This window comes from Lactuca saligna, chromosome 4 (assembly GCF_052625555.1).
Source record: "Lactuca saligna cultivar CGN05327 chromosome 4, ASM5262555v1, whole genome shotgun sequence".
NCBI classification, from domain to species: Eukaryota; Viridiplantae; Streptophyta; class Magnoliopsida; order Asterales; family Asteraceae; genus Lactuca; species Lactuca saligna.
Window position 1 is genome coordinate 47009287 of NC_136420.1, and position 26783 is coordinate 47036069.

At 41.3% G+C, this 26783-nt stretch overlaps 1 protein-coding gene across 1 annotated transcript; it reads right to left on the minus strand.

Moving 5' to 3' along the window:
• Positions 1 to 6020: 6020 nt before the first annotated feature.
• LOC145039569 (putative mitochondrial protein AtMg00240) lies at positions 6021 to 6461 on the minus strand. The gene has a single exon (XM_078987603.1). The coding sequence runs from the start codon at positions 6459 to 6461 to the stop codon at positions 6021 to 6023; it is 441 nt and encodes a 146-aa protein (XP_078843729.1).
• Positions 6462 to 26783: the final 20322 nt, after the last annotated feature.

Sequence of the window (26783 nt, forward strand, 5' to 3'; positions counted from 1 at the left end):
GTCTTTGGTTTAACCTTGGAGACGAACGAATTAAACATGCAAAACTCCACTTTAGAGAATAGTGCAGTTTGTTTCACTTTCAGTTGTGATCGTGTGAGAACTTTTTCTGTTAGTTTACCAATGATTTGTGTTTGTGCATGATCTTTGGTTCATTTAGAGAGAGAGGAGAGTAATTAGGATCATAAAAGGGATCCAGTTCAGCAGTCACTTCTTCTTTGAATTCTGACTGAGTTTCATCATCGTATGTATTTGTATTCTCCCCCTCGAATAATGATACTTCCTCAGCTTCAGGCTCAGAATTCTCCCTGTTGAGAGAAAAACTTTGAGACATACTTGAACAAACGTTAGAACAAGTATATTGCAGAATAGTTAACCTCGAAGGATCTAAAAGCTCAACAATAATATTTAGAGTTAGATGTTATAAAGTTAGTTGTGGAAAAGTAAAGAAATGTAAATGACAATAATTGTTATATCAAGTATACACTTAAGTTGATTCATAACAAGGAATGCATTCAACCCAAGTTAATAAGTGAGATCAAACTTAGTGATTAAGTCACAAAAGACTTGCTCCGAAGAGAGGTTGTAATCGATTATGAAAGTAAGAAGAGTGAGTAAGAGAGATAGAAAAGATAACTTCAGAGATGTGTATTAGAATTAGATGCGATAGATATTGGTTTACAAGAGAATGAGCTCTATTTATAGAGACTCACAAAGATCACTAGATTACATCTCTAAGAGTAGCCATGCAAGGCATACTGGACAATATAGTGTATTACAAAAAGACAAAGTAAAGTAATCTAGTAAAGACTGTGGTAGATAGAAATAATGGTTGGTGACTACTGATGAGGAGAGTTGACTGCGGTGGCATGAAGACTGCGGTAGCTGAAGTTCAAGAGGGTCACTTTTTATGATTCAACAATTTCCCCCTAAGTGACCTCTTTAACTTTTGATCAGCTATCAAGTTTGAGAAACTTGATCAAGATCCACCAAAACTTCCTGATGTTCTCCAACCAGTTGATTCTTCTTAAGATCTCGAACTTGACTTCTGCAGTAGTGTGCTTTGATTTTTCAACTGCGTTTCGGCAGATATCAAGTTGCTTCTTGGTGAGACGATGCATGGAAGTCATAGGAATGAAGTATTTGACATTATCAGTCTTCCTTTTGAAAATGACTCCAAGTTTAGGGTAGTTGGTTGCACCTAAGGATCTTTCTTCATAGCCTTCGGTAGGCATTGGTGCGGGGTCAAGTGGTGGTAGATTGACTTTCTTGGCAATGGTAGGGTAAATTTCTGCGTCGATCTTGGAAAATTCATAGACTGTTTCCTTTAAGAAATTATTAGCCCTTTCAAGTGCAATCTTCATCTTCGGGTGCTTCTCAGACTTATGTTGAAGCACCTTAGCGATGAGAAAGACTTCTTTCGGATTCATACAGGGAAAATCAGTCTGGGTGCGGATATAATCGTGTTCCCTTCTAGTCAGAGTGTATTGGATGAAGTCAGCCTTCATGAACTTCCTGACTTTGTAGTTCTTGACGGTGGATGGTCTATCGTTATACCATATGCTTTCAACAGGAGAGGCATGCTTAGCATAAAACTGACTAAGTCTCTCAAATTCCATTGGCAGTCTTTTGGCGTCTGGAAGGTTGTGGTCGAACTGCTCAAATACAGTGAAGTATCTGGCATTGGAAGAGATTGGGACATCCTAGTAGCCATCTGAAGGGGGTTCCGCATAGGTGAGGTGGGGAGTGTAGTCTTCATTAAGCAATCTTCAGTGGGGATTGACCCAAGAATTTATCAGGGACTCATCCATGATAGTATCAAAGCCACATAGTTTCCATACTTCTTCAGCAAGTTTGGCTGCCCTCCAATCTTTTTTCCTTTGAGTGGTGGCAGGAGAGTCATTTCAACTCGGAGAGGACATGTACTCCACAAGGTTTTTGAAGTGAGGGGGAGTCTCTGGTTTCTCAGGAGTGTTTTCCTGTTGCACTGGAGAGTTATGAGGTGGTGTGTGATGAGATGGTTGCGGTGAATGTTGTGGTGTAGGAATTTTTTCTGTAGTGATAGGGGGAGTTTGATGTTGTGACATGGAATGCTTGGAGTGATGGACTTCTTCTTCTTCACTTCCCCCTCTTGAGGAGTTCAGACCCGGAGCCTCCTCAAGCCATTGACGAAGGCCATCAACTCTGGCAAAAACTTCTTGGAATTGAGCTTTGAGGGCTTCGGCCAGTTGTTGATCGGTGGGGATGGTGGGATTGAAGAGTAGCATGTGGATCTCCTTGGTGAGGTGAAGGATTTCAGGACCATGGAAATTTGCAGACAAGCATCGCAGCAGACGATTGATTGTAGCTTGAAGAATTGAGATTGCGGACTCATAAGCAGTGTGAGTCTCAGCAATCAGTTTGTCAGTGTGGGAGGCTTGATCCGCAACGGCTGCTTGAAGATCTTTCTTGATTGTGGTTACCTCAGAGATGAGGCGTTCCACAGTAGCCATGAATTCTTTGTAGTCAGCTTAACGATTATTGTCAAGGGATCGGATCCCCATTTCAACCTTTAGAGAGATACGCTTCGCAACCATTCTCTCACGTGTTTCCTGACATTCAATCCTTTCTATCAGTGACTGCGGTCCAGGGATAACTTCTGGTTGCGGTTGATTTGGCTTGACCGCAGCAAAGATTTGATCAACCTTGGCTTGACGACTTAGAAATTCTTTCCTGGTAACAGCATTCTTCTTCTTCTTCTTCTTCTCTTTTGGTTTTGAAGTTGAATGATGAGAGCCACTGGATTCTTCTTCTTCATCGAACATCATGAGATTGTCATCAGAAGGAGAGGGTTTGTTTACCTCTTGTAATTCAGCATCATCAAAACCGAAGATGGGAGCAGAGCTCACTTCTATTTCAGTTCCTTCGTCTTGTGATCCTTCAGCAGTGGGAGTGGGAGGGACTTTGGAAGCATGTTGGTAAGCAGTTGCTTCCTGAGTCTTGTGGAAGGTTTCGACCATTTCATTCATCCAGTCTTGAACTTTAAGAATGGTGGCTACGGTATTGGCATTATTAATTGCATCTGCCCAATACTTAGCCACTGCTTGGATTTCTTGTTCCTTCAACTGCTGTTGTTTGATTTGTTGATCCTTGCGTGCTTGGAATGCCCTACGAAAAGTAGCATATTTCTTTGCTTCAGCCTCGTTGGTGGGTTGATACTTGCTGCATGAATCGCTAGAGTTATCACCGTCAATTCCTTGAAATCGCACCGAGGTGTCCCTCGGGTTCACGGATGCTTACACATTTGTGCTCACCGTGCCTAAACCACCTATTACAGATGTAAGCAGAGTACGATTTCCTGAGCCTCCTTGGTCTCCTTGACCCGTGGTCAAGTGTGGCCTCGACTCAGTTCTGGCATGGGCGGAAGAAGTGCCCTGCGTTTGGGAATATGTTTGTAGTGTTTGGGTGACATTCAAAAGGATGGAGTTCAACTCCTCATGAGAAAAAATATGCAGTCGGGAAGCCCTGGAGACTTTAGGGCGAGAACCAGTATTATCCCCTTGGGATTGAACTGGGGGGAGTCTCCTCGTTGTTGTGAATCAGACTCACTTTCTGAGTCTGAAAGAAAGAAGATGGTAGTTTCGAATGGATGTGCAGGCATCCCAAGGACTATCGGGGCCAGTAGAGAGGTTGAGGTATCAGTCCGGTCATGCATATGGCTAGAGGGATCAGTTTTGCGTTTCTTGAGGAGTGAAATGGGTTGATCATCCTCATCTGAGTCACTGCTGGACTCATGTTGACTTGGTTCCACAGTAGTGATTACGGGTGGTGTTTTCCTTTTCTTGGAGGCTTTGGAAGCATCCTTTTTAGGAGTTCCTGACTTCTTGGTGTTGCGGCGGCCATGAAGAGTAGAAACTTTGTGCTTACATCTTTGGGAATGAGAAATATCGGAAAGAGTTATGGAGGAAGGGACTACGGTGCCTTCCGGGTTAGCGACTGCGGATGGAAGAGGCGGGGTAGGAAGGTATGGGTCAATACCTTCCGTAGCCTCAATATGGTCTGAGACATCAGCAGTCTCAAGGCCGAGGGTAGAAAGAATATGGACAAGAAGTCTGCGTATTGGACCAAAAACTGATTGATCAGAAGAAGGATTGTACCTTTTGAGGTCCTTGGTGACGAAGAAGTTGATGTCACTGCCCATGTCTATCCCTACGTCCACATGTAGGTCTGAAATGCAGAGGGACCGGAACCTAGAAAAGGTAAGTTCGGTTGGGTTCTCCCTTGGGCTCTCTTTGGGAATGTATTGTAGAAAATCATCCCAAAGGATCTGTCCGTAGTTCACATCGTGTCCTGTGAATATGCTCCATACCAGTTCCAACAGTTTGAGACCCATGTTATCCGTGCCTCCGGTTCTGTCGGATAGACTGCGGATTACGAAGTGGCACACAAATTGCCAGACCGCAGGCAATTGGTTCTTCTTGAATTCACCGATTCCCTTGATCTTTTTCTGATAACCCATCTGGTAGAGTGCCGAAGTAATGTCTGCCTTTGATGGAGTGAAAATCTTGATAGAGGGATGAACAAGGAGGTTAATGGTGGTGAGAAATTTTTCTTTGGACAGAATGACCAAAGAATCATTGATTAGGTTTAGATGAACTTCTTGGGGGTTATCGAGTGGGCGATAGGCGGAGAAGGCACATTTGAAGAGGGTTGAAATTGGAACAACATCTGTGAATGCATCGAATGGCCCAAACAGAGGGTGATTTTTCAGGAATTTAATCATGGGTTTTGTGGGAGCATTGTAAGAAGGTTGTTCTTCAAATATCGCTCTGAAATTGCTTGAAGCAATTGTGGGAGAGTCTGAACCAGTTGGGTTCACTGATCCAGAAGCCTTGAATTGTTTCTTCGAGACACCGGATTTCACCATTATTATGAGTTTGAGAATGCTTTGAAGAATGCAAAAAAGGCTTGAAGGTTTAGAGAGCGTAAACTTTTCTTTGTGGAGAAGAAAGGGGTTTTATAGTGGCTTAAAGGAGCGGGAAACGTTTTTGACCTAAGTGAATTTAGGTAAAAACGTATGGGTTTATCTTTTGAATTAACGTCTTTAATCTCAGCCACATATTGACAAAAGAGGGATAAAGTCTGAATTTGGGATTAACCAAAAAAGGGCTCTGCACTTAATGAAACTTCAGATTTTGTATCACGTCTGGTGAACGTGTGGTGGGGGAGAGATTAATCTGTTGGATAAAGGGGAAGTTGTAACGGATGTGATGGTTTGGGGGTAATAGGAAAAGACATATTAAAAAGGATTTGATTTGGAAAATCTTTATTTTGTCATCATACCTAAAATAGGTCTGACACAAGGTTTAGACGAAAAAGAATGTGACAGTTTCCCAAGGAATGTTTTTTATTTAATTTTTTATTTAATGAAGAATCATTAAATAGCACACCATGTTTTTTTTTGTTTTTCAAAAGAATGAACAGTCTGAAAATCAATTAATGTGACTGCGGATGGACACATCATTGTGGATGGTTCCTTTGCCATTGCGGATGACTGCAGTGGGAGAAACTGAGAAGAGCACTTGTACAAGAAGTTAGTATTAACAAACAAGAAAGACCAGTGAAGGATAAATATAATATATGGTTGCGGTACATAGACTGTGGTATACAGGATATACCAAAACCATCTATTATAAATAACTTTCAGTTAGGACCGCAATGGAGACCAAGAATGGTCTGCGGTACCTATCAATTCAAAAAGAATTGAGGGTCCGGATTCATCATCCCTAACATTTGTAAGAACACATTGAGTTTGGTAGAGTCAAGTGTTTTTGTAAATACATCAGCAATCTCTTCATGAGTAGGGACAAAGATGAGTTCAATGTTACCTTTCAGAATGTGGTCTTTGATGAAGTGATACCGTAGTTCAATATGTTTCATCTTGGAGTGTTGAATAGGATTATGAGAAATCGCTATGGCACTTTCAGAGTCACAGTAAATTGGTATCCGCAGCATTTTGTATCCGTAGTCTAACAGTTGTGTCTTCATCCATAAAACTTGAGAACAACAGCTGGCTGCGGCCACATATTCGGCTTCTGTGGTAGACAATGAAACATAACTTTCTTTTCTTGAGGACCAGCTAACGAGTCTACCTCCCAAATTTGACATCCACCAGAGGTACTTTTTCGATCAAGTTTGCATCCGGCATGATCCACATCGGTAAATGCTTGAAGACTGAAATCATTCCCTGCAGGGTACCATAGACCAAGAGATTTGCTTCCTTTCAGGTACCAGAGAATTTGTTTGGCTGCGGTCATATGTGACACTTTTGGGTCAACCTGATACCTTGCACATACACCAGTTGCAAAGACAATGTCAGGTCGGCTTGCGGTGAGGTACATAAGAGAGACAATGATACCTCTATAAGTCTTGTGATCCACAGATTCACCAGAGGGATCAGCAGAGATCTTATAACCGAAGGCCATAGGGCCTTAGCCGAGGAACAGTTCTCCATAGAGTATTTCTTCAATAATTCAGTGGTGTATTTCTCTTGATGAATGAATATCCCTTGTTGAATTTGTTTGATTTGAAGACCTAGAAAGAAATTAGTCTCTCTATTCATGCTCATTTGGAATTTGTTTGTCATGAGCTTAGCAAATTCATCCACCATTCCTTGGTCAGTCGATCCGAAGATGATATCATCCACGTATATTTGTACAAGAATAAGGTGGTCACCATTTGCTTTTCTAAATAACGTGGGATCAATCACTCCTCTTTTGTAACCTGAAGAGACTAGAAATTCAGAAAGAGTCTCATACCAAGCTCTTGGGGCTTGCTTCAGACCGTATACTGCCTTTTGAAGCTTGTAGCAGTGGTCAGGGAATTCAATACTTTCAAAGTCGGGAGGTTGCTGAAGATAAACCTCTTCTTTCAATTACCCATTGAGAAAATCACTCTTAACGTCCATTTGGTGTACCTTGATGTTTTTGTGGGCAACATATGCTAAAAAGATTCGGATGGCTTCCATTCATGCCACTGAAGCATAACTTTCATCGTAGTCAACACCTTCAAGTTGACTGTACCCCTTTGCAACCAATCTTGCCTTATTTCTGATAACCGCACCAGATTCATCAAACTTGTTCTTGAACACCCATCTTTTACCAACAATTGTATGGCCTTGCGGTATGGGAACAAGTTGCCACACCTTGTTCCTTTTGAATTCTTCTAGTTCTTCTTGCATTGCAGAAATCCAATCAGGTTCCAATAATGCTTCTTTGATCGATCGTGGCTCGACTGCGGACATAAATGTTGCGTAGTGACAATGATCAGATAGGTCCTTGGCAGATCGAGTCTGGATACCTGCGGATGGGTTGCCAATAATTTGAACTGGTGGGTGGTCCTTCGTCTATACATGTAGATGAGGCATCAGATGATCAGTGGCTACGGTAGAGGGAATGTCTTCAATCTTAGAAGTTTTTGCGGTTGGAGATGGCAGTTCCTCCTGGATTTGAGAACATCCTATGGAATCATCTTGGCTTATTGGAGCAAGAATGAAATTTTCTTGAGCAGTTTGGAGAGGTTCCCCCTGGATTGCTGATGGGACTTCCTCTGGAACCTGAGAAGGTTCCCCTTGGACTGCTGATGGGAGAGTGATGATCCTTGAATCGGTTCTAGTGTCAATATTCTCTATGAGTTCATCATCCGAATCCGAAGATGTCACACCCCCAAACCGGAACGGCGGAAACGTTCTGGGGTGGATGACGTCATGTCAAGTATCACAACATATGCAGTATAGTAATCAAAGTACAACAACCATTGCATTAATAATAATAGTTTTACATAGTTTACATTGTATAGAATCATTAAAGTAATACAAGTAATAACATAAGTGCAGCTTGGTACTAAACTGTCTTCAACTGAAGCTCCTGGAATGTACCTGTCTAAAGCTGACTTGAGAATACAAGTTATTTGAAAAGCGAGTATCAACATTTTTACAAATGCTGGTGAGTTCATAAGCATTTAGTGACATTTTATACAAATAACTTTATATAAGTAATAGTTTTTAAGCATACAGTGAAATAGAGTCCTTTCCAGAAAATCCTATATTTTCTTTATCGAAAAGCAGTCTTCTACCAAGACTGGTCAGAGTTATGTGGTAAAAAGTAGTTTTCCCTTAATCGCTATCATTATCAAAATACATAATTTGATTATTAAAGAAAGCAGGAGAAATCAGGGAAAATAACATATGCCTCAGCAGTGAAGACTGCTGACTAAGGCAAGAGGAATCATAGACTCCAGGAGAGTATCGAATGAACGACACGCCTGACTCAGTCTAACAAAAGAGACACAGACCCCAGACGGTACCAAAATGAAGGGTACAGCTAGCAAGGTCTCTAAACAGAGAATACATACCCCATACAGTATCAAATGAAATATACAGCTAGCAAGGTCTAAAACCAAGAATACAGACCCCAGACAGTATCAAATGAAAGATACAGCTAGCAAGTTCTAAAAACAAAGAATACAGACCCCAGACAGTATCAAATGAAAGATACAGCTAGCAAGGTCAAAAAAATAGAGAATACAGACCCCAGACAGTATCAAATGAAAGATACAGCTAGCAAGGTCTAAAACCAAGAATACAGACCCCAGACAGTATCAAATGAAAGATACAGCTAGCAAGGTCTAAAAACAAAGAATACAGACCCCAGACAGTATCAAATGAAAGATACAGCTAGCAAGGTCTAAAAACAGTGTGACTTTGAGAGTGGGTTCCATCATACAGTGTAAAATGGTGGTGAAATACCGTTACCTTAAGGCCATGAATTATAAGGTAACCCGGGATACTCGTAACCATACTAACTGACACTAGAGTACCTGACGCCCTGCAAGCGTCTATAAAATGTGACATTTGTCACCCCTTGGCTTGGTAGGTCGTGGACTGTAGCTAGCAGTCAGGGTGCGGGGGTGTCAATCTCGTATAGATCTATACACACAATGTTCGCTCTCCCTACAGGAGACTCTAGTTACCAACTAGACGACGGAGAAGGCTGTGTCCTGAAGATGCATCCCAAATATTGGGTAGTGTGTTTCCAATATAAGTGTTGAACTAGAGGTAGAGACTCATAACTGAACTGACTAGTGCATACCTATATGTCTATGCTCGTATACATAATATATATAACTAATAAATCAAATGACCTTTGGACGGACGTCCGATCCCACCAGACCACATCTCAACGAAGAAAAGGAAATAGGGCGAACAAACCTTCCTAAGTCCTTCAACCATTATTTATATGCATCTATACAAGCATAGGCATACATCCAAACTGCGCTTGAGTGTGTAACACGTAAAGACATATCGTGAAGTATAACCAAATCGTGACGTATAACCGAATCATGTGGAATAACCAGATCGTGAAGTATGAGCGTACAGTGTGGAATAACCGAATCATGAAGTATAAGCGTACAGTGTGGAATAACCGAATCGTGAAGTATAAGCGTCAACTAATATAAGTGTATCACAAAGTGGAAGCGACAACAGGTGAAGTAAGAGCGTCTATCAGGTATGAGTGAAGTAGAAGCAAATCACTAAGTAAGAGTGTAAACAAGTATAAACGCATCACGAAGTGAAAGCATTATCAAGTAGGAGTTTAAACTAAGTAAAAGCGAAGCAGCGGTATCTAACAAGTAAGAGTATACGACATGAAAGAGAACTTTGATGAAAACCTTGGAAAAACCTTTATACTTAAGAAATTCACAACTTGGTATTCTTTGGTAAAATAAGTTTGAAAACCTTTAGAAATTCTTTGGAAACCTTTCATAAACCAGTTTTAATGAAACTTTGATAAAACAATATAAGTAAGAGATTTGAACACGTGAAAACATTTTAGAAAACCATTTATAGTATCCTACTCGGTAAAACAGTTTACAATGTGGTAAATCCTTGTGCATGCGGGTTATCAATCACATGTGATTGATATGATAACTGGCATGTTTAACTTGTATTCCCCCCCCCCCTATAAAACGTGTAAAAACATTAAAAAGGTTCATTCAGGGGTATGAACTCACCTGATGTAAGTGGATCCGACGAAGGTGCCGGTTGGGTGCTCGGTGTCAAGTAAAGGCTTGAACACCCTTAGTGACCTATTTAACATATGATAACATATGTTCACATACAATTAGTACATTTAATACTAATTAAACAAGTATACGCTTCCTAAGTGCGAAAACACTTTTAATTAAGCGTTAGGGGTGTCCCGGGTAACATCTAAGGGTGTGTATGGCTTGAATAAGGAGTTTACTCTCCTAAAACTCACTTTATATGAGTTCATGGTTGGGAGGCCATATTCCCCATTAGTTTACGGCCGTAAACTCATGGGAGGATTGTTTTAGGTTAATTTCAAGTCCCAAGTGCTTCAAGAATTGGCTTTAAGTAATTATTCAAGGCTATAGGGGTGTTTAGGGTTCCAAGGGTGCACTCCCTTGGAGTTTATGGTCCAAATGACCACTCCTTGGGAGTTTACGGCCGTGAACTCTCATGCACCCCTTTAAACTTTGATTTTAATCCCTTGTTTCAACCCTAGCATTTTCTACTGAAGGTATAAGGCCATTTAGGGGACATATACTATCATTTGGCATGGTTTGGGGGTGTTTACGGCCTAAGCATGTGCTTGGGGTGTAAACTCCTTTTTACCCCTCATTTCTTTGTGTTTAATTGCTCCAAACCCGAAATAGCAAGTCCCTAATTTATGTCTTAAGCCTAAGGGTGGTTTGGGAGTGTTTGGAACTTGATTTTACAAGTTTAGAGGGTGTTTACGGACTAAGAATGTGCTTGGGCCGTAAACCCTCTTTTATGCCATAAATCTTGTTGTTTTGGGGTTCCAACACTCCTAGGCTAAATCCCTAATTGGTTTCTAAGCTCGAAGGGACAATTTTGGGTCATTTTGGCCTCATTTAAGGGGTTTACGGCCTAAGGAGATTCTTTGGCCGTAAACTCCTCTTTAATAGCCTATATGTTTGATTTTTGAGCTATAACAACAAGCCAAGATGTTTAGAATAAGTTAGGGTAAGGAGACTCATGTTTTGGATGCAGAAATTCGCGGGTTTTTAGACGAAATCGAACTTTTATGAGAGAAAGAGTTTAGAGAGAGGGTGAAAAGGGTGGAATGAAGTCCGTTCCCCCTAATATAGTGGCTTGAGTTGAGGCTCTATGGGAATCCACCCGATACTGCCGTTAAATGGGGCTTTTGGTCGCACCCGATCTAGTGGTCGTAATAAAATTAACTTTTTCCAAATTAATGGAAATGTAAGTTACTTGTCTTTATTTATTTTATCACGACGATACGACATAAGATATAAATAAATAAATAAAACATTTATTTATTTGCTGACCTCACATTAACGGGACTTTTATAAAATGGAATATTCCAATAACGGAAACGGGGTAATATAACGGAATAACTTTTGGGTTGTCACAGAAGATACGTTTGATGGTAATGATTTTCTATGGATAGGAACTTGAGCATCATCAAGTACTGGAACCTTATTGGTTGTTGCTTGACCCAGAGTAGAGCTTTCCCCCTCAACCAGAGTGGTGAAAGTATTGAGAGATGCTACTTCCGATAAAGATGGACCAGAAACATCAGCGTGTTGTTGTTGAGCGGCCAGTGACACAAGAACTTCGAATAGTTTTGCCGTTTCAACAGGATCGAAAAGATCTTCATAATTAACTTCAACTAGATTTAAAGGACCTGAAGAAGCTGGAATGTCACTTTCCATGATTGTGGTGGTTTCAGTGGATGGAGGGGCGTTACGGATGTAAGAGTCATCGAATTTCACATCGAAGCTTTCAATGATTAGCCTTGTATGTCTGATGAGAACCCGGTAAGCAACCTTGTTGTAGAGTAGCCAAGAAATATGCCTTCATCAGACTTCGGTGCAAATTTCTTAAGTTGATCTCATTTGTTGATCACAAAACATCTACACCCAAAGATATGAAACAAGCGAACATTTGGTTTGCTGTTCTTAAGGCCCTCATATGGTGTTATATTGAGGTGTTTGCACACAATGCATCGGTTTTGAACAAAGCATACGGTTGCTACAGCTTCAACCTAGAAGTAAAGTGGAAGGTGTGCGAAGTTAAGCATGGATCTGGCTACTTCTACTAGTGTACGGTTCCTTCTCTCTACTACTCCATTTTGTTGGGTGTATAAGAAGCTGAAAAGTTGTGAGTGATACCTTTAGACACCAAGAAGCTGTTGAGTGGATGATTAGTGAATTCGGTTCCATTATCACTGCGGATGCGTCTTACTGGCAGCTTGATCTAAAGTTCTATTTCTTTGATGAAGTTGATGAGAATTTGCGGTGTTTCGGATTTGAGTCTGAGGAAGAAAACCCATGTGAAGCGAGTAAAGTCATCTACTATAACCATTATATACTTTTTATGATGGAGACTGGCTACGGTTGATGGACCACAGAGATCAATGTGCAGAAGCTCAAGTGGTTCAGATATTGAAGAGTCAATCACCATGGGGTGACTTGCTTTGGACTGTTTACCACATTCACAAGCAGGACATAGAGTGTCATTGCTGAACTTGAGAATAAGGAGTCCTCTGACCAGCTCTCCAGTGACCAAAGTGTTGATATATCTGAAGTTGAGATGAGCGAGCTTGCGGTTCCATAGCCAGCTGACTTCGGATATAGCTTTGGAAAGGAAGCATGGTTGTGGTTTCCCAATTATGAGAGAGAGATCTAGAGGATACATGGTACCCTCAGATCGTGACTTGATCAAGCAGGTGTTCCTATCACTTGTCATTACGTAACAGAATTGATCATCGAATTCAACTCGATGGCCTGCCTTACATAGCTGGCCAACACTGATGAGATTGTGTTTAAGGCTTTCTGCATAAGCAACCTTTTGAATTGAGAAGTTCCCCGTAGTGAGTACACCGTAACCTCGGATGATTCCATTCGTATTGTTGCCGAATGTAACATTTCCACCATTGCAAATTGGCCAGAAATCCAAAAGGTATTCTAACCTTTCGGTCATGTGCAAGGAGTAGGCACTATCAATTAACCATTCATCTTCTTTTTCCTCCTTGCACAAAGCCTGAGAATTACATGGTTAGTTTAGGCATCCAAACTAGTTTGTAGCCTGGAACAACAGGTGAGTTTCTAAGTGATGCATGGACCGAGGTTGCAGGGAGTGGTTTCGTGTCAACTTTTAAACCTAGTCCTGAGTGTTTGTGAAAGTTTGGAGTGTTGTGTGTTTTTGTAAAGTTACGAGGTTTCTAATTTTGGCAACTACACTAACACTCACAGGTTGAGATTTTGTCTTTTGTTCTGACTCTACGTTTGGTCAGCGATCTAAAGGAAGAGTTCTTTGGCTTTTGACTAGACCGAGGTTGAAAAGATTTGACATGAGTGTTGTTAGTTTTCTGAAAAGTTTGTTTTGAAAAAGGTTTAGCACGTGTAGATCTTTGTGTCCTTTTTGTTGGATTTGGTAGAATACCCTTCCACTTGTTAAAATTTTGACGTGACTTTAAATGTGTTGGATTGGATAAAATACCTTTCCATTTCGGATCATCTGAGGAATAGATTTGAAAAACATTGTTCCGAAAAGACTTTGCACTCTTTTGAATTGAGTCAGATGAATTAGGAATGACTGTTGAAACTGTACATTCCTTTTTGGATGTTTTCTTGGGGGTAGGTTTTTTTGAAAAAATAATGAGAGAAAACAAATTTTTCTGGACTTTTGGATTTTTGGGATTTGACATGCGTTTTGTTTTTTGAAAACATTTGTCTATTTGTGCCTTGGGGGCGAATTTCTTCTTTGAAAGCCTTTTTAGCTAAGGATTTTGGTGAACCGCAGTCTCTATTATTCAACTGCGATTTCCTAGAATCCTTTGAAATTTTGTGAAAACGTGGGCTTGAGTCATCTGAACTTGAAGATTCTAGGATTTGAGAACATTGACCCACTTCAAAGTTTTCTATGGGTAATTAATGATGAATTGTTTGAAGAGTGGCAAAACTTTTGTTCGAAGACTGCGGTAGGGATGACTTGACTACCGCATAGTAAGTCTTAGTTGGGACTTCAGTGAGACTTTTGTGGGACTTTTGACTACAGTGAGGAACACTGCAGTCTGAGGACAAGGATGGAAATTCTTTTGAGATTTCAGTGTCCTTAATGACAATTTCTTCATCAACTACAAATGAGTTTTGAGAATTTGGGTGAGTAGTGCCATAGATAGGAATTTGATCACCTGTGTGACCCAAAACCTCAGGCACAATTTCCTCAATGACACAATTGTTACTTAGACTATGCAGTCTACCGAAGTGAGTTTTGATATCTTCGGGAAAGGTCTTGTCATTGACTGGGAAATGAAATTCTCGGTCTGGAGGGACATACAGTCTGCCTTTGTTGAACCGGGGTGAGGAATCCATTGCGGTAGGATATCCATTCGAACAACCCCAATTGTATGTGTTGTCCACGGTTCCATTATTTACCAAATTTTCAATAGCTTCACTTTCATTGAACAACTTTTCGATTAAAAGATTTAAGCGTACAATTTCACTCTGAGCTAAATCTCTCTGGTTCAAAGCTATTTCTAATTGGGTTTCACTTAACATTCTTGCATCTTTTTCTTACTCTAAATCTCTTTCTAACATAGCCATTTTGAGTCTTTTGTTGTCCAGTCGTCCTCTCACATGGAACATCTCCTGGGAAGCAATGTTTTTCTCATCTAAGGCTTTGTTATAGTCTGTAAGGACGACAGCACATGTGTCATTAAGATTATCTATGTAAGGTTGACAATCATGCAAGCTATAGTTTAGAGTTTGGATCATGAGTTTTACCTGTTCGACGATGCTTAGAGTTCCATCCTTTGCCATGTAGAAGTAGTTTTTGTTCATCTTTGTATACCCATCATCATCCGCAGTCGCCAACATGCAGATTTTTCCTTTGCCATTTACACTGTTGATGGCTTCATCTTCATCTTCGGATGATCAGACTTGATGGTCTCTTTTGAAATGGGCTACGTATGCCCTTGCTTTCTCCTTTTCTTCCAACTCTTGAGCCATTCTAAGTTAGAATGCTCTGTCTTTAACTACATTGGCCTTACAATCTCTTGCAAAGTGATTCTCTTTGTTGCATTTGTGACAAACTACAACATCAGTCTTGTCTTCTGAGGGAGTACCGGAGTCAGAGGTTTGAGTAGGTTGCGGTGCTTCCTTAGGTTGAGTATTGTGAGATTGCGGTGGTGTATGAGAACTTTTAGGATAATGTGAGTGATTTTTTTATGGGTTGAAGTTACGTTTGAAGGGTGGTTTGTTGAATTGTTGGTTTTTGTGAAAAGAGTGAGGTGGTAGTTGATTGAATTGTTTGTTGACGATAGCAATTGTCTTTTGAAATTCTTCTTCATCATCGTACTCTGAATCAGCTTCGTATGACTGCGGTGAAGTGTCATACAAGGGAGAGTAAGATTGATTATGTGAGGTTTGTGCTATGAGTGCAAGAGGTCCTCCGAAGTCAGCACAGTCTTTGAGTACGGTGGATTCCTGTGCATGTAGTTCCCCATAGAGTTTGTAGAGTGACAAGGAGTGAATCTTTCTATCACCTTGAACTATCATCTTTGCAGTAGTCCAATGTCTTCACAAGCCATTGAGAAACTGGAGATTTGTTTCATGGTTACTGCGGATGGTGCCCGTATTGGATAACTTGGTGACAATCAGATTGAATCTTTTGAAGGAGTCTTCCAAACTTTCACCAGTGTGAGCTTTGAACTTGTTGAACTCATTGAGTGCAGTTGTAAGCTTCTTGTCTTGAGCTTGTTCTGAGCCTTCGTATAGATACTTGAGAACATCCCAGATCTCTTTTTCTGATTTGCAATTTATGATAATATCGAAGTTGTCAGGAGCAATTCCATAGGAGATTTCATAAGAGGCAACAACATCATTTTCCATTTTTCGAGATCATCCTTGGTGGGACGGTTCAAAGCTGGTTGACCTCCTCCTAGTCTTGTTGTGGCTCCATCATTTTGGATTGGTGTAAGGACTGGGACATGTGGTCCTTCTTCTACGGATCGCCATACATCTCTACCAAGTCTCCTTAAGTATCTTTCCATTCTTTGTGACCAGTGATGATATTCATTTGTGTCACACCCCCAAACCTGAACGGCGGAAACGTTCGGGGGCGGATGACTTCATGTGGTAACGTAACAAATGAATACATAGTAAAGAAAGCAATACAACCATCATATATATAATTGAAAGTTTACATTTGTCAAAAGTTACATGTTCAAAATCCAACTACAATATGATGTCAAAATACGAGATTAAACTGGCGCCGCAGCATCCCTTCATCAAAAGCGAAATGAATACCTGAAATTACTGATTTCCTGGGACATACAAGTAATTTTGAAAGAGTAGATCAGCATTTAAGCTGGTGAATTTCATAAGTATTTAAGTGACAATGTTTGAATGAAATGAAATGTTTCATCTTTGTTTGTTTGTGTTTAGAAAATCCTATATTTTCTACTAGTATAAAAGTAGCCTTCACTCAAGACCAATGTTTGTTTCCAAAATGTATGTAAATGTAAAATAACCAATGAGTTTGAAAACCTTGTAAATCAATGCATTTTTAATACCCCTTGTGAGTTTTATAACCAGACTATTGACTCTGAATGCCTATACACAACGTTCTTCAGGCGTTGGAATGTTATGACGTTTGTCACCCCAAACGGTGGACTGTAGCTAACAGTCAGGGCGCAGGTTGTCAAGCCCGTATAAATCTATACACAAACACCATGCTCCCCCTCCAAGGGATTCTGGTATATAATACAGGACTTGAAATGTGTACTCGAACGTACATGAAGTTAGTGTCTCACAAAACCGTGGTATAAAAACAGATCTACTTGTTAAAATGTTACGTTTGTTCTTGTATACGAAAGTAAACTTCTTGAAATATGTGTTTCTAGTACATAAGAGTTAGAAATCTGTTCGTAAAACTATACCTATTATAGTTTCCAAAAAGCGTGTCTTGTTTGTTTAGAAATATTGAGAAAAGGAATCACTTGTTTATGAAAGTATAGATTTTTGGTGTAGAGTCTAGGATAGACAAGAAAAATCTAAGAACAGTTTAGTTTATACATGCATTACAACAACATTATATTTTAAAAGGGTAAAATGCTATTGTGACATATGTTATATATATATATAAAAGTTCCTTTAAATGTTTATAAATCGCATGTGATTTGAATATATAACAGTATATAAAAGAGTTTCTTCATGTAACACACGATAATACTCGTGTGTTTTACTTGTAATCCCCCCCTTGAAAGCATATAAAAGTATTTAGAATAATTAAAAAGGTTGATTAAGGGGTATGAAACTCATTTGAAAGTTTTGGAGATAGCGAGATGGAAAACCGGGCAGAGTTTCGTCTCGGGAAACGGATTTTCCTCGGGATTCTCGGGAATCTCGGGAGTAAAATCGACCTTTGGGACTTGAGCCAAAAAGACCAGAGCTTCGGGTTTGAACGGACACGGAAAACGAGGCAAAGTTGAGAGAGAGAGAAGAGAAATGAACCCTTTCTTTGGAAACCCTCGCATCCTATTTATAGTAAGGCTGGTCTGCCTCGGTACGCGGGGCGTACGCTCGTACGCAGCGCATACGCGTACGTCATGCATGACCGAAGCCTCGACTGCCTCGGTTCGGATGGGACGGGTTGCTGGGTACGCGGGTCGGATGGGACGCCGGGTCGGATGGGACGTCGGGTCGGACGGGTCGGATGGGTCGGTTTCTTCGGATAGCGTGACGTGGACGATCAGAGGCCAATCCTCTCAGTTACGCGGGGCGTACAGGGGTACGCAGCGCGTACTTCGGAGGAGGATGCTGACTCCCCTTCGGATAATATCCGAATTTTGAATTAAATAAATAATTAATTTATTTAATAAACTTCAAAAATTCATATCTTCTTCATACGAACTCCGTTTTCGATGGTCTTTATATCCTCGCGTAGGTGAGACTACGCTCTACAACTTTCGTTTAGACTCCGTCGGCAAATTCCGAAATTATTTTTTTTTATTATTTATAAAAAACCCATCGTGTTTAAGGAATTTCTTAGAAAATTCATAACTTCTTTATCTGATGTCGGTTTTTGCCAGACTCTTTACCGCTGGAATACCATTGTCGAGACCTTCGATTCTCGTTTAGGTCATTCCGGCCAAAAGTCGCTCGATCTCCGATTCGAGTTTTTAGCTGTCTGTTGCTAAGCCGAACTTGGAAAAATCATAACCTCGCTATATGAAGTCGGATTTGGGCGTTCTTTTCACGTACGATCATGGTTCAAAGACATTTAATCATAGAAGGAAATTGAATAGAACTTATTTGTACATTTTATTATGAAAGTAAATTTTTATTATTCAGAAGTGGTTACAATACTTGACCCATTTTGGTCGTTACAAAGAGTTGAAATATCGGGTTGTCACATCATCCCCCCGTTAGAGAGAATTTCGTCCCGAAATTTAAAGTAGTAAAGATACTAGTGAACATGAAAGAGATGAGGGTACTTTTGTTTCATCTGATCTTCGCGTTCCCATGTGAATTCGGGTCCCCGCTTGGCGTTCCAGCGAACCTTCACGATGGGTATGCGACTTTGTTTTGTTTGTTTGACCTCTCGGTCCATGATTTCTACTTGTTCTTCCACAAAGTTGAGGCTCTCGTTGATCTCGATCTCGTCGAGTGGAATAACAAGAGTCTCGTCGGACAGGCACTTTTTCAAGTTTGAGACGTGGAAGGTTGGATGGATGTCACTAAGTTCGCGCGGTAGGTTAAGCTTGTAAGCCACAGGGCCGATTCTGGCAAGAATCTCGAAAGGCCCTATGTATCTTGGATTTAGTTTCCCACGCTTTCCAAAACGTATTAAACCCTTCCACGGTGAGACCTTTAATAAGACGTGGTCTCCTACCTGGAATTCCAAAGGTTTCCTCCTTTGGTCAGCGTAGCTTTTCTGTCGGTCTCTTGAGGCTTTCAATCGTTCACGAATCTGAACGATCTTCTCTGTTGTTTCACGTATGATCTCCGGACCTGTGAGAGTGCTTTCAGGAACTCTTCCTCTAGCTAACTGGGTATCGCCATCACAGAGGGGATCTGCACTTTCGACCATAGAGGGCTTCAAACGGAGCAGCCTTTATGCTTGTATGATAACTATTGTTGTATGAAAATTCGACAAGGGGTAAATGAATATCCCATGCCTTTCCAAAGTCAATCACGCAGGCTCTCAGCATGTCTTCTAAAGTTTGTATTGTTCTCTCACTTTGTCCGTCTGTCTGTGGGTGGTAGGCTATACTCATGTCTAGCCTAGTTCCCAGGGAACTTTGTAGTGACTGCCAGAATCTTGAAGTGAATCTACTATCTCGATCGGAGATAATGGATATCGGAACACCATGCAGTCGCACTACTTCCCTTAAGTAAGTTCTTGTAAGCTTCTCCATTTTGTCAGTCTCCTTGATGGGTAGGAAATGTGCGGATTTGGTCAATCTGTCGACAATGACCCATATGGTATCGAGTCCACTTGTCGTCTTGGGTAACTTGGTTATGAAGTCCATAGTAATCCGCTCCCATTTCCATTCCGGTATCTCTGGTTGTTGTAGAAGTCCTGACGGTTTCTGATACTCGACCTTAACCTTAGCGCAAGTAAGACATTTACTCACGAAGGTAGCAATTTCTGCTTTCATGTTAGGCCACCAGTACAGTTTCTTAAGATCCAGATACATTTTATCTGAACCCGGGTGAACGGAATATCTTGAGTTGTGAGCCTCGGTCATGACTACGTTTCTGAAACCACCATGATTTGGGGTCCAGATTCGGTCCATGAGATAGTAGGCTCCGCCACCCTTGACTTCTAAATTCTTCTCCATTCCTCGCAGGGATTCACCCGCCACATTTTCAGGTTGCAAAGCTTCCATTTGTGCTTCCTTAATTTGTGTGGATAAGTGGGAATGGATAGTCATGGTCAGAGATTTGACCCTCCAACCAGTGTATTCCTTTCGACTGAGGGCGTCGGCTACTACGTTGGCCTTGCCAGGATGATAACGAATTTCGCATTCGTAGTCATTCAGTAACTCGACCCATCGTCGTTGTCGCATGTTGAGTTCCTTCTGAACGAAAATGTGTTGAAGGCTCTTGTGATCGGTGAAAATAGTACTCTTTGTTCCGTATAAGTAGTGCCTCCAGATCTTCAGAGCAAATACCACTGCTCCTAATTCGAGATCGTGTGTCGTATAGTTCACTTCGTGTGTCTTAAGCTGTCGGGAGGCATAAGCAATAACCTTCCCTCTCTGCATAAGAACACAACCAAGTCCTTGATTTGAAGCATCGCAATACACTACGAAGTCTTCTATCCCTTCGGGGAGGGATAGTATCGGTGCGGTGCACAAGGCCTGCTTTAGTGTCTGGAATGCCTTCTCTTTTTTCGCTTCCTAATCAAAGGCCACACCTTTCTGGGTTAATGAAGTAAGAGGTTTCGCAATGCTCGAAAAGTTCTTTATGAATCTGCTATAGTAGCCAGCTAGACCTAGAAATTGACGAATTTCTGTAGGTGTCTTTGGTGCCGACCAGTTCTCAATAGCCTTAATTTTGGAGGGGTCCACGTGTATACCTTCCTCGCTAACAACGTGACCTAAAAATTCGACTCTTCGAATCCAAAATTCGCATTTAGAGAACTTCGCATAGAGTTTCTCCGTTCGCAGTGTTTCTAGGACTTTTCGTAGGTGATGACTATGCTCTTCCTCACTTCGAGAGTAGATAAGTATATCATCGATAAAGACGATGACGAACTGATCCAAGTAAGGGCGGCATACCCTATTCATTAGGTCCATAAATACTACTGGTGCATTGGTTAATCCAAACGGCATCACCACGAATTCATAGTGTCCATAACGAGTTCGGAAGGCTGTCTTTGGAATGTCCCCCTCTAGAACTCGTAATTGGTGATATCCGGATCGCAGGTCTATTTTGGAGAAGTAGTTCGCCCCTTGAAGTTGATCGAATAGGTCGTCGATACGGGGTAGAGGATAGCGGTTCTTGACAGTAAGTTTGTTCAGCTCTCTGTAGTCGATGCACATACGGAACGATCCGTCTTTCTTCTTTACAAACAAGACCGGTGCTCCCCAAGGTGAGAAACTTGGTCTTATGAATCCTTTGTGAAGGAGTTCATTAAGTTGACTGGAAAGTTCCTGCATCTCTGCTGGTGCAAGACGATAAGGCGACTTCGCTACTGGGGTAGCTCCTGGAATTAAGTCGATTCTAAACTCGACTTGGCGTTGCGGTGGTAATCCTGGTAGTTCTTCTGGAAAGATATCGGGAAAGTCGCGTACTACCGAGATGCTCTTGATGTCCTTCAGTTCTTGAGTTGTATCGACGATGTGCGCTAGGAATGCTCGACAATCCTTCCGCAAGCACTTTCGAGCTTGGATGCACGAAATGATGCGAAGGTTTGCACTAGATTTGTCGCCGTAGATAACTAATGTTTCGTTGTTTGGGAGGTTAAGACGGACTGCTTTCTCAAAGCACATGATGTCGGCGCGAAGAAGACTCAACCAATCCATGCCGACTATGACGTCGAAACTTTTAATTTGAACCGGCATGAGATTGATTGGGAAAGAATGGCCGTCTAATGTTAACGTACAGCCCATGTATATGCAATTTGTGTTTTCGGTTTTTCCATTGGCCATCTCTACAGTGAATGAATTTTCTAACTTGCTAGGTTTAGGTTTAAGTAAATGAATAAAGTTTTGACTCACGAAGCTTCTCTCCGCTCCACTATCGAATAATATGCATGCGTATGAATTATCGAGAAGGAACGTACTAGCAACTATAGTTGGGTCAGCTACAGCTTCGTCGTGGCCTATTGCCAAAACTCGTCCCACACCTCCGGTGCCTGCTGCCTTAGGACAGTTTCTCTTGTAGTGGCCCACCTCGCCACAACCGTAGCAAGCCTGCCCTACACCCGCACCGAGAACTTGAGTGATCAGCTTTGCGGGTTCCTTGCAGAAACGGGTTGTGTGTCCTTTCCTGTTGCAGTTGGCGCACTGCATATCTCGACAAGGTCCATGGTGGTGGTAATTGCATTTGGTGCATTTTGGCAGGTTGCCTATATAAGGCTTTGTTGGGTAGGTATTTATAGGGGCTGTAGCAGGTACAATGGCAGCATTTACTGATACCAGTTGTTTCTTTGCGGATTCTTGGGAAGACCCACCCTTCCCTTTAATCCACGCTCTCTTCCTGCCATTGTTGTTGTTGTTGCTGTTGTTGTTGTAGTTGTTGTTGTTGTTGTTTCCTTTCTGTGGTGCTGGTGCAGAAGTGGTTGAGTTCTGATGACCTCCGTAGTCGATCAGAGATTGTGCCAGTTCCTTAGCACTTTCAAAGGTGTCAGGTTTAGAAGCTAACACGCTTGATCGCATTTGGGGCGTCAGTCCCCAGATGTACCTTTCTATCTTCTTTCTCTCGGGAGCAATCATATCTGGACAAAGGATTGCCAGTTCGCAGAATCTGTTGGTATAAGTAGCGATGTCGGTACCCACCATTCCGAGAGTCCATAGCTCGTGTTCAAGCTTTTGAATTTCTCCCCGTGGGCAGTATTCTCTCATCATCATGGCCTTCAAGCTCTCCCAGCTTATGGAGTTTGCCATGATTAGGGTAAGTACTTTAACGTGGCCATTCCACCAAGTTAAAGCTTTATCGAGAAGGGTGAAAGTTGCAAATTTGACCTTGTTGTGCTCGGGGCAGGAGCAAATTTCAAAGACTGCCTCCGTCCTTTCAATCCACTGCCTCAGGGCCATCACACCACCAGTACCATAAAACATCCGGGGCTTGGCATTAGTGAAGTCCTTATAGGTGCATTCTCGAGGTGGTCCATGACTCTCGCCATGGTTGGATGGGTGTGTGCCAGATCCCGAGCCATAAGCACTTGAGTTATTGATCTGTGACATGGTAGCTGCCACCGCTGCGGTGACTGCTGCTTGAAACATTACAGCATCAAATTGGGGTGGTGGAGGTGGTGGTGGTATAGGTGCTTCCTCACCGTTGTTTCGCCTTGGATTCCTACGCGGAGGCATCCTTCAACTATAGATTGAAAAGACAAGGATAAGAATTTCATAGAATGGAAAATGTATGTGTCTCATGAACTAAATCGCTATAGTTCAACAACAGATGATAGTATGAGTCTTAAAATAGAAGAATGAAAGTTATTTGTAAGACTGAAGGTATGAAACAAGTATTTGGGTTCACAAAGACCATTCAAGGTTCGAACGAAATACTCAACATAGTAGTAATAGTGCCACTTATATTAATATAAAAGTTGTTACAACGATTATGAAAATTTGACCCCTATAAGGGTCTCCGATTACAAAGTTCGAGAAATTTAAAGACTTTTAGCCGAGGTCCTAAGCTATAACAAAATTTGAGTCCTAGACAAGCACTACTTGCGTCAAAGGTTGCGCTTGGAGCTTGACTCCGTATCTGATTGCTTTGACTCCATTAGACGCCTATCGAAAGCGGCTTGTTGTTCCCTTAGTTCGGCGAGGGCTGCAATCATTTGCGCTTGAAACGCTTCAGCTTGGAATTGGGCGTTGTCTTGCATCTTGTCCAGCCTACGGATGTCAGAAGTGTGAACCTGCACTTCCACGTTGATATCCCGGAGTCGACTAGCTTGTACTCCAGACTGATAGGACTGATTGGCTAACTTACCCACCATTACCGGGAGTGCTCGATCAGCCGAACCTCCGCCGCGGACATCATAGAAGTCCCGGCACATGTCGTAGGGAGGGCGTAGGTTTTGCTGTTGGCTCCAATGGTGGAGGTGACTTCCCCAGACGGGAGTCGGTCCTTGAGAGTTCCTTACGAAGACGGGAGGCTGAATGGGTGGTGGATCGATAACTTTCGGCTCTGAGTCGGTACCGGAGTCATCACCCACTTCTATGGGTTCCTCGTCCTCTTCGGGATCATCTTCGATCCATCCTCCGTTGCCTTGGTTGGGAAAGTAGGGGTCGCCAGGGTGGTGAAATCCACCCATTTGACTGTACAAGAAATAGGGTTATAAGAATTGAGTAAAGTCGGAACATGTAAAACATGTAAGTTTAACTAGTTTAGATAGCAAATACTCCTATAATATTTAAGTTCTTGTGTTTGATTCTTGTAATGGTTTGGTAAGTTTTGACTTGTTGCTTACTACGATCATTCCTCGATATATGTTGGTCCAATCTTGGGCAAATATAGTTGATCACGCTATATTTGTCCAAAATCTGATTACATATATCGAGTCTCAATCGTAGTGTCAACTTGTCTAAATACTTGTATAGTTATATAACATGAAAATAATCTGTGGTATGCATGTAAGTGTACTTAAATGAACTATCAATTTAAGTTGAACGAAATGCTGCTTAAGTGTAAAAAGAAAATTTGTTTTGTCAGAGAGTATTAGTCCCTTAAGCATTTATAGTTTGTATATCTTATGTGGTTCGATATACTTAGTTCACTATAAACATTGCTCTGATACCAATCTGTCACACCCCCAAACCGGAACGGCGGAAACGTTCGGGGGCGGATGACTTCATGTGGTAACGTAACAAATGAATACATAGTAAAGAAAGCAATACAACCATCATATATATAATTGAAAGTTTACATTTGTCAAAAGTTACATGTTCAAAATCCAACTACAATATGATGTCAAAATACGAGATTAAACTGGCGCCGCAGCATCCCTTCATCAAAAGCGAAATGAATACCTGAAATTACTGATTTCCTGGGACATACAAGTAATTTTGAAAGAGTAGATCAGCATTTAAGCTGGTGAATTTCATAAGTATTTAAGTGACATTGAATGAAATGAAATGTTTTATCTTTCTTTGTTTGTGTTTAGAAAATCCTATATTTTCTACTAGTATAAAAGTAGCCTTCACTCAAGACCAATGTTTGTTTCCAAAATGTATGTAAATGTAAAATAACCAATGAGTTTGAAAACCTTGTAAATCAATGCATTTTTAATACCCCTTGTGAGTTTTATAACCATACTATTGACTCTGAATGCCTATACACAACGTTCTTAAGGGGTTGGAATGTTATGACGTTTGTCACCCCAAACGGTGGACTGCAGCTAACAGTCAGGGCGTGGGTTGTCAAGCCCGTATAGATCTATACACAAACACCATGCTCCCCCTCCAAGGGATTCTGGTATATAATACAGGACTTGAAATGTGTACTCGAACGTACATGAAGTTAGTGTCTCACAAAACCGTGGTATAAAAACAGATCTACTTGTTAAAATGTTACGTTTGTTCTTGTATACGAAAGTAAACTTCTTGAAATATGTGTTTCTAGTACATAAGAGTTAGAAATCTGTTCGTAAAACTATACCTATTATAGTTTCCAAAAAGCGTGTCTTGTTTGTTTAGAAATATTGAGAAAAGGAATCACTTATTTATGAAAGTATAGATTTTTGGTGTAGAGTCTAGGATAGACAAGAAAAATATAAGAACAGTTTAGTTTATACATGCATTACAACAACATTATATTTTAAAAGGGTAAAATGCTATTGTGACATATGTTATATATATATAAAAGTTGCTTTAAATGTTTATAAATCGCATGTGATTTGAATATATAACAGTATATAAAAGAGTTTCTTCATGTAACACACGATAATACTCGTGTGTTTTACTTGTAATCCCCCCCCTTGAAAGCATATAAAAGTATTTAGAATAATTAAAAAGGTTGATTAAGGGGTATGAAACTCACTTGAAAGTTTTGGAGATAGCGAGATGGAAAACCGGGCAGAGTTTCGTCTCGGGAAACGGATTTTCCTCGGGATTCTCGGGAATCTCGGGAGTAAAATCAACCTTCGGGACTTGAGCCAAAAAGACCAGAGCTTCGGGTTTGAACGGACACGGAAAACGAGGCAAAGTTGAGAGAGAGAGAGAGAAGAGAAATGAACCCTTTCTTTGGAAACCCTCGCATCCTATTTATAGTAAGGCTGGTCTGCCTCGGTACGCGGGGCGTACGCTCGTACGCAGCGCGTACGCGTACGTCATGCATGACCGAAGCCTCGACTGCCTCGGTTCGGATGGGACGGGTTGCTGGGTACGCGGGTCGGATGGGACGTCGGGTCGGACGGGTCGGGGCTTCGGACGGGTCGGATGGGTCGGTTTCTTCGGATAGCGCGACGTGGACGATCAGAGGCCAATCCTCTCAGTTACGCGGGGCGTACAGGGGTACGCAGCGCGTACTTCGGAGGAGGATGCTGACTCCCCTTCGGATAATATCCGAATTTTGAATTAAATAAATAATTAATTTATTTAATAAACTTCAAAAATTCATATCTTCTTCATACGAACTCCGTTTCCGATGGTCTTTATATCCTCGCGTAGGTGAGACTACGCTCTACAACTTTCGTTTAGACTCCGTCGGCAAATTCCGAAATTATTTTTTTTTTTATTATTTATTAAAAACCCATCGTGTTTAAGGAATTTCTTAGAAAATTCATAACTTCTTTATCTGATGTCGGTTTTTGCCAGACTCTTTACCGCTGGAATACCATTGTCGAGACCTTCGATTCTCGTTTAGGTCATTCCGGCCAAAAGTCGCTCGATCTCCGATTCGAGTTTTTAGCTGTCTGTTGCTAAGCCGAACTTGGAAAAATCATAACCTCGCTATATGAAGTCGGATTTGGGCGTTCTTTTCACGTACGATCATGGTTCAAAGACATTTAATCATAGAAGGAAATTAAATAGAACTTATTTGTACATTTT

Coding starts and splice junctions, on each gene's coding strand:
- LOC145039569 (XM_078987603.1), bottom strand. CDS start 6,461: ATGGCCTTCGGTTATAAGATCTCTGCTGATCCCTCTGGTGAATCTGTG.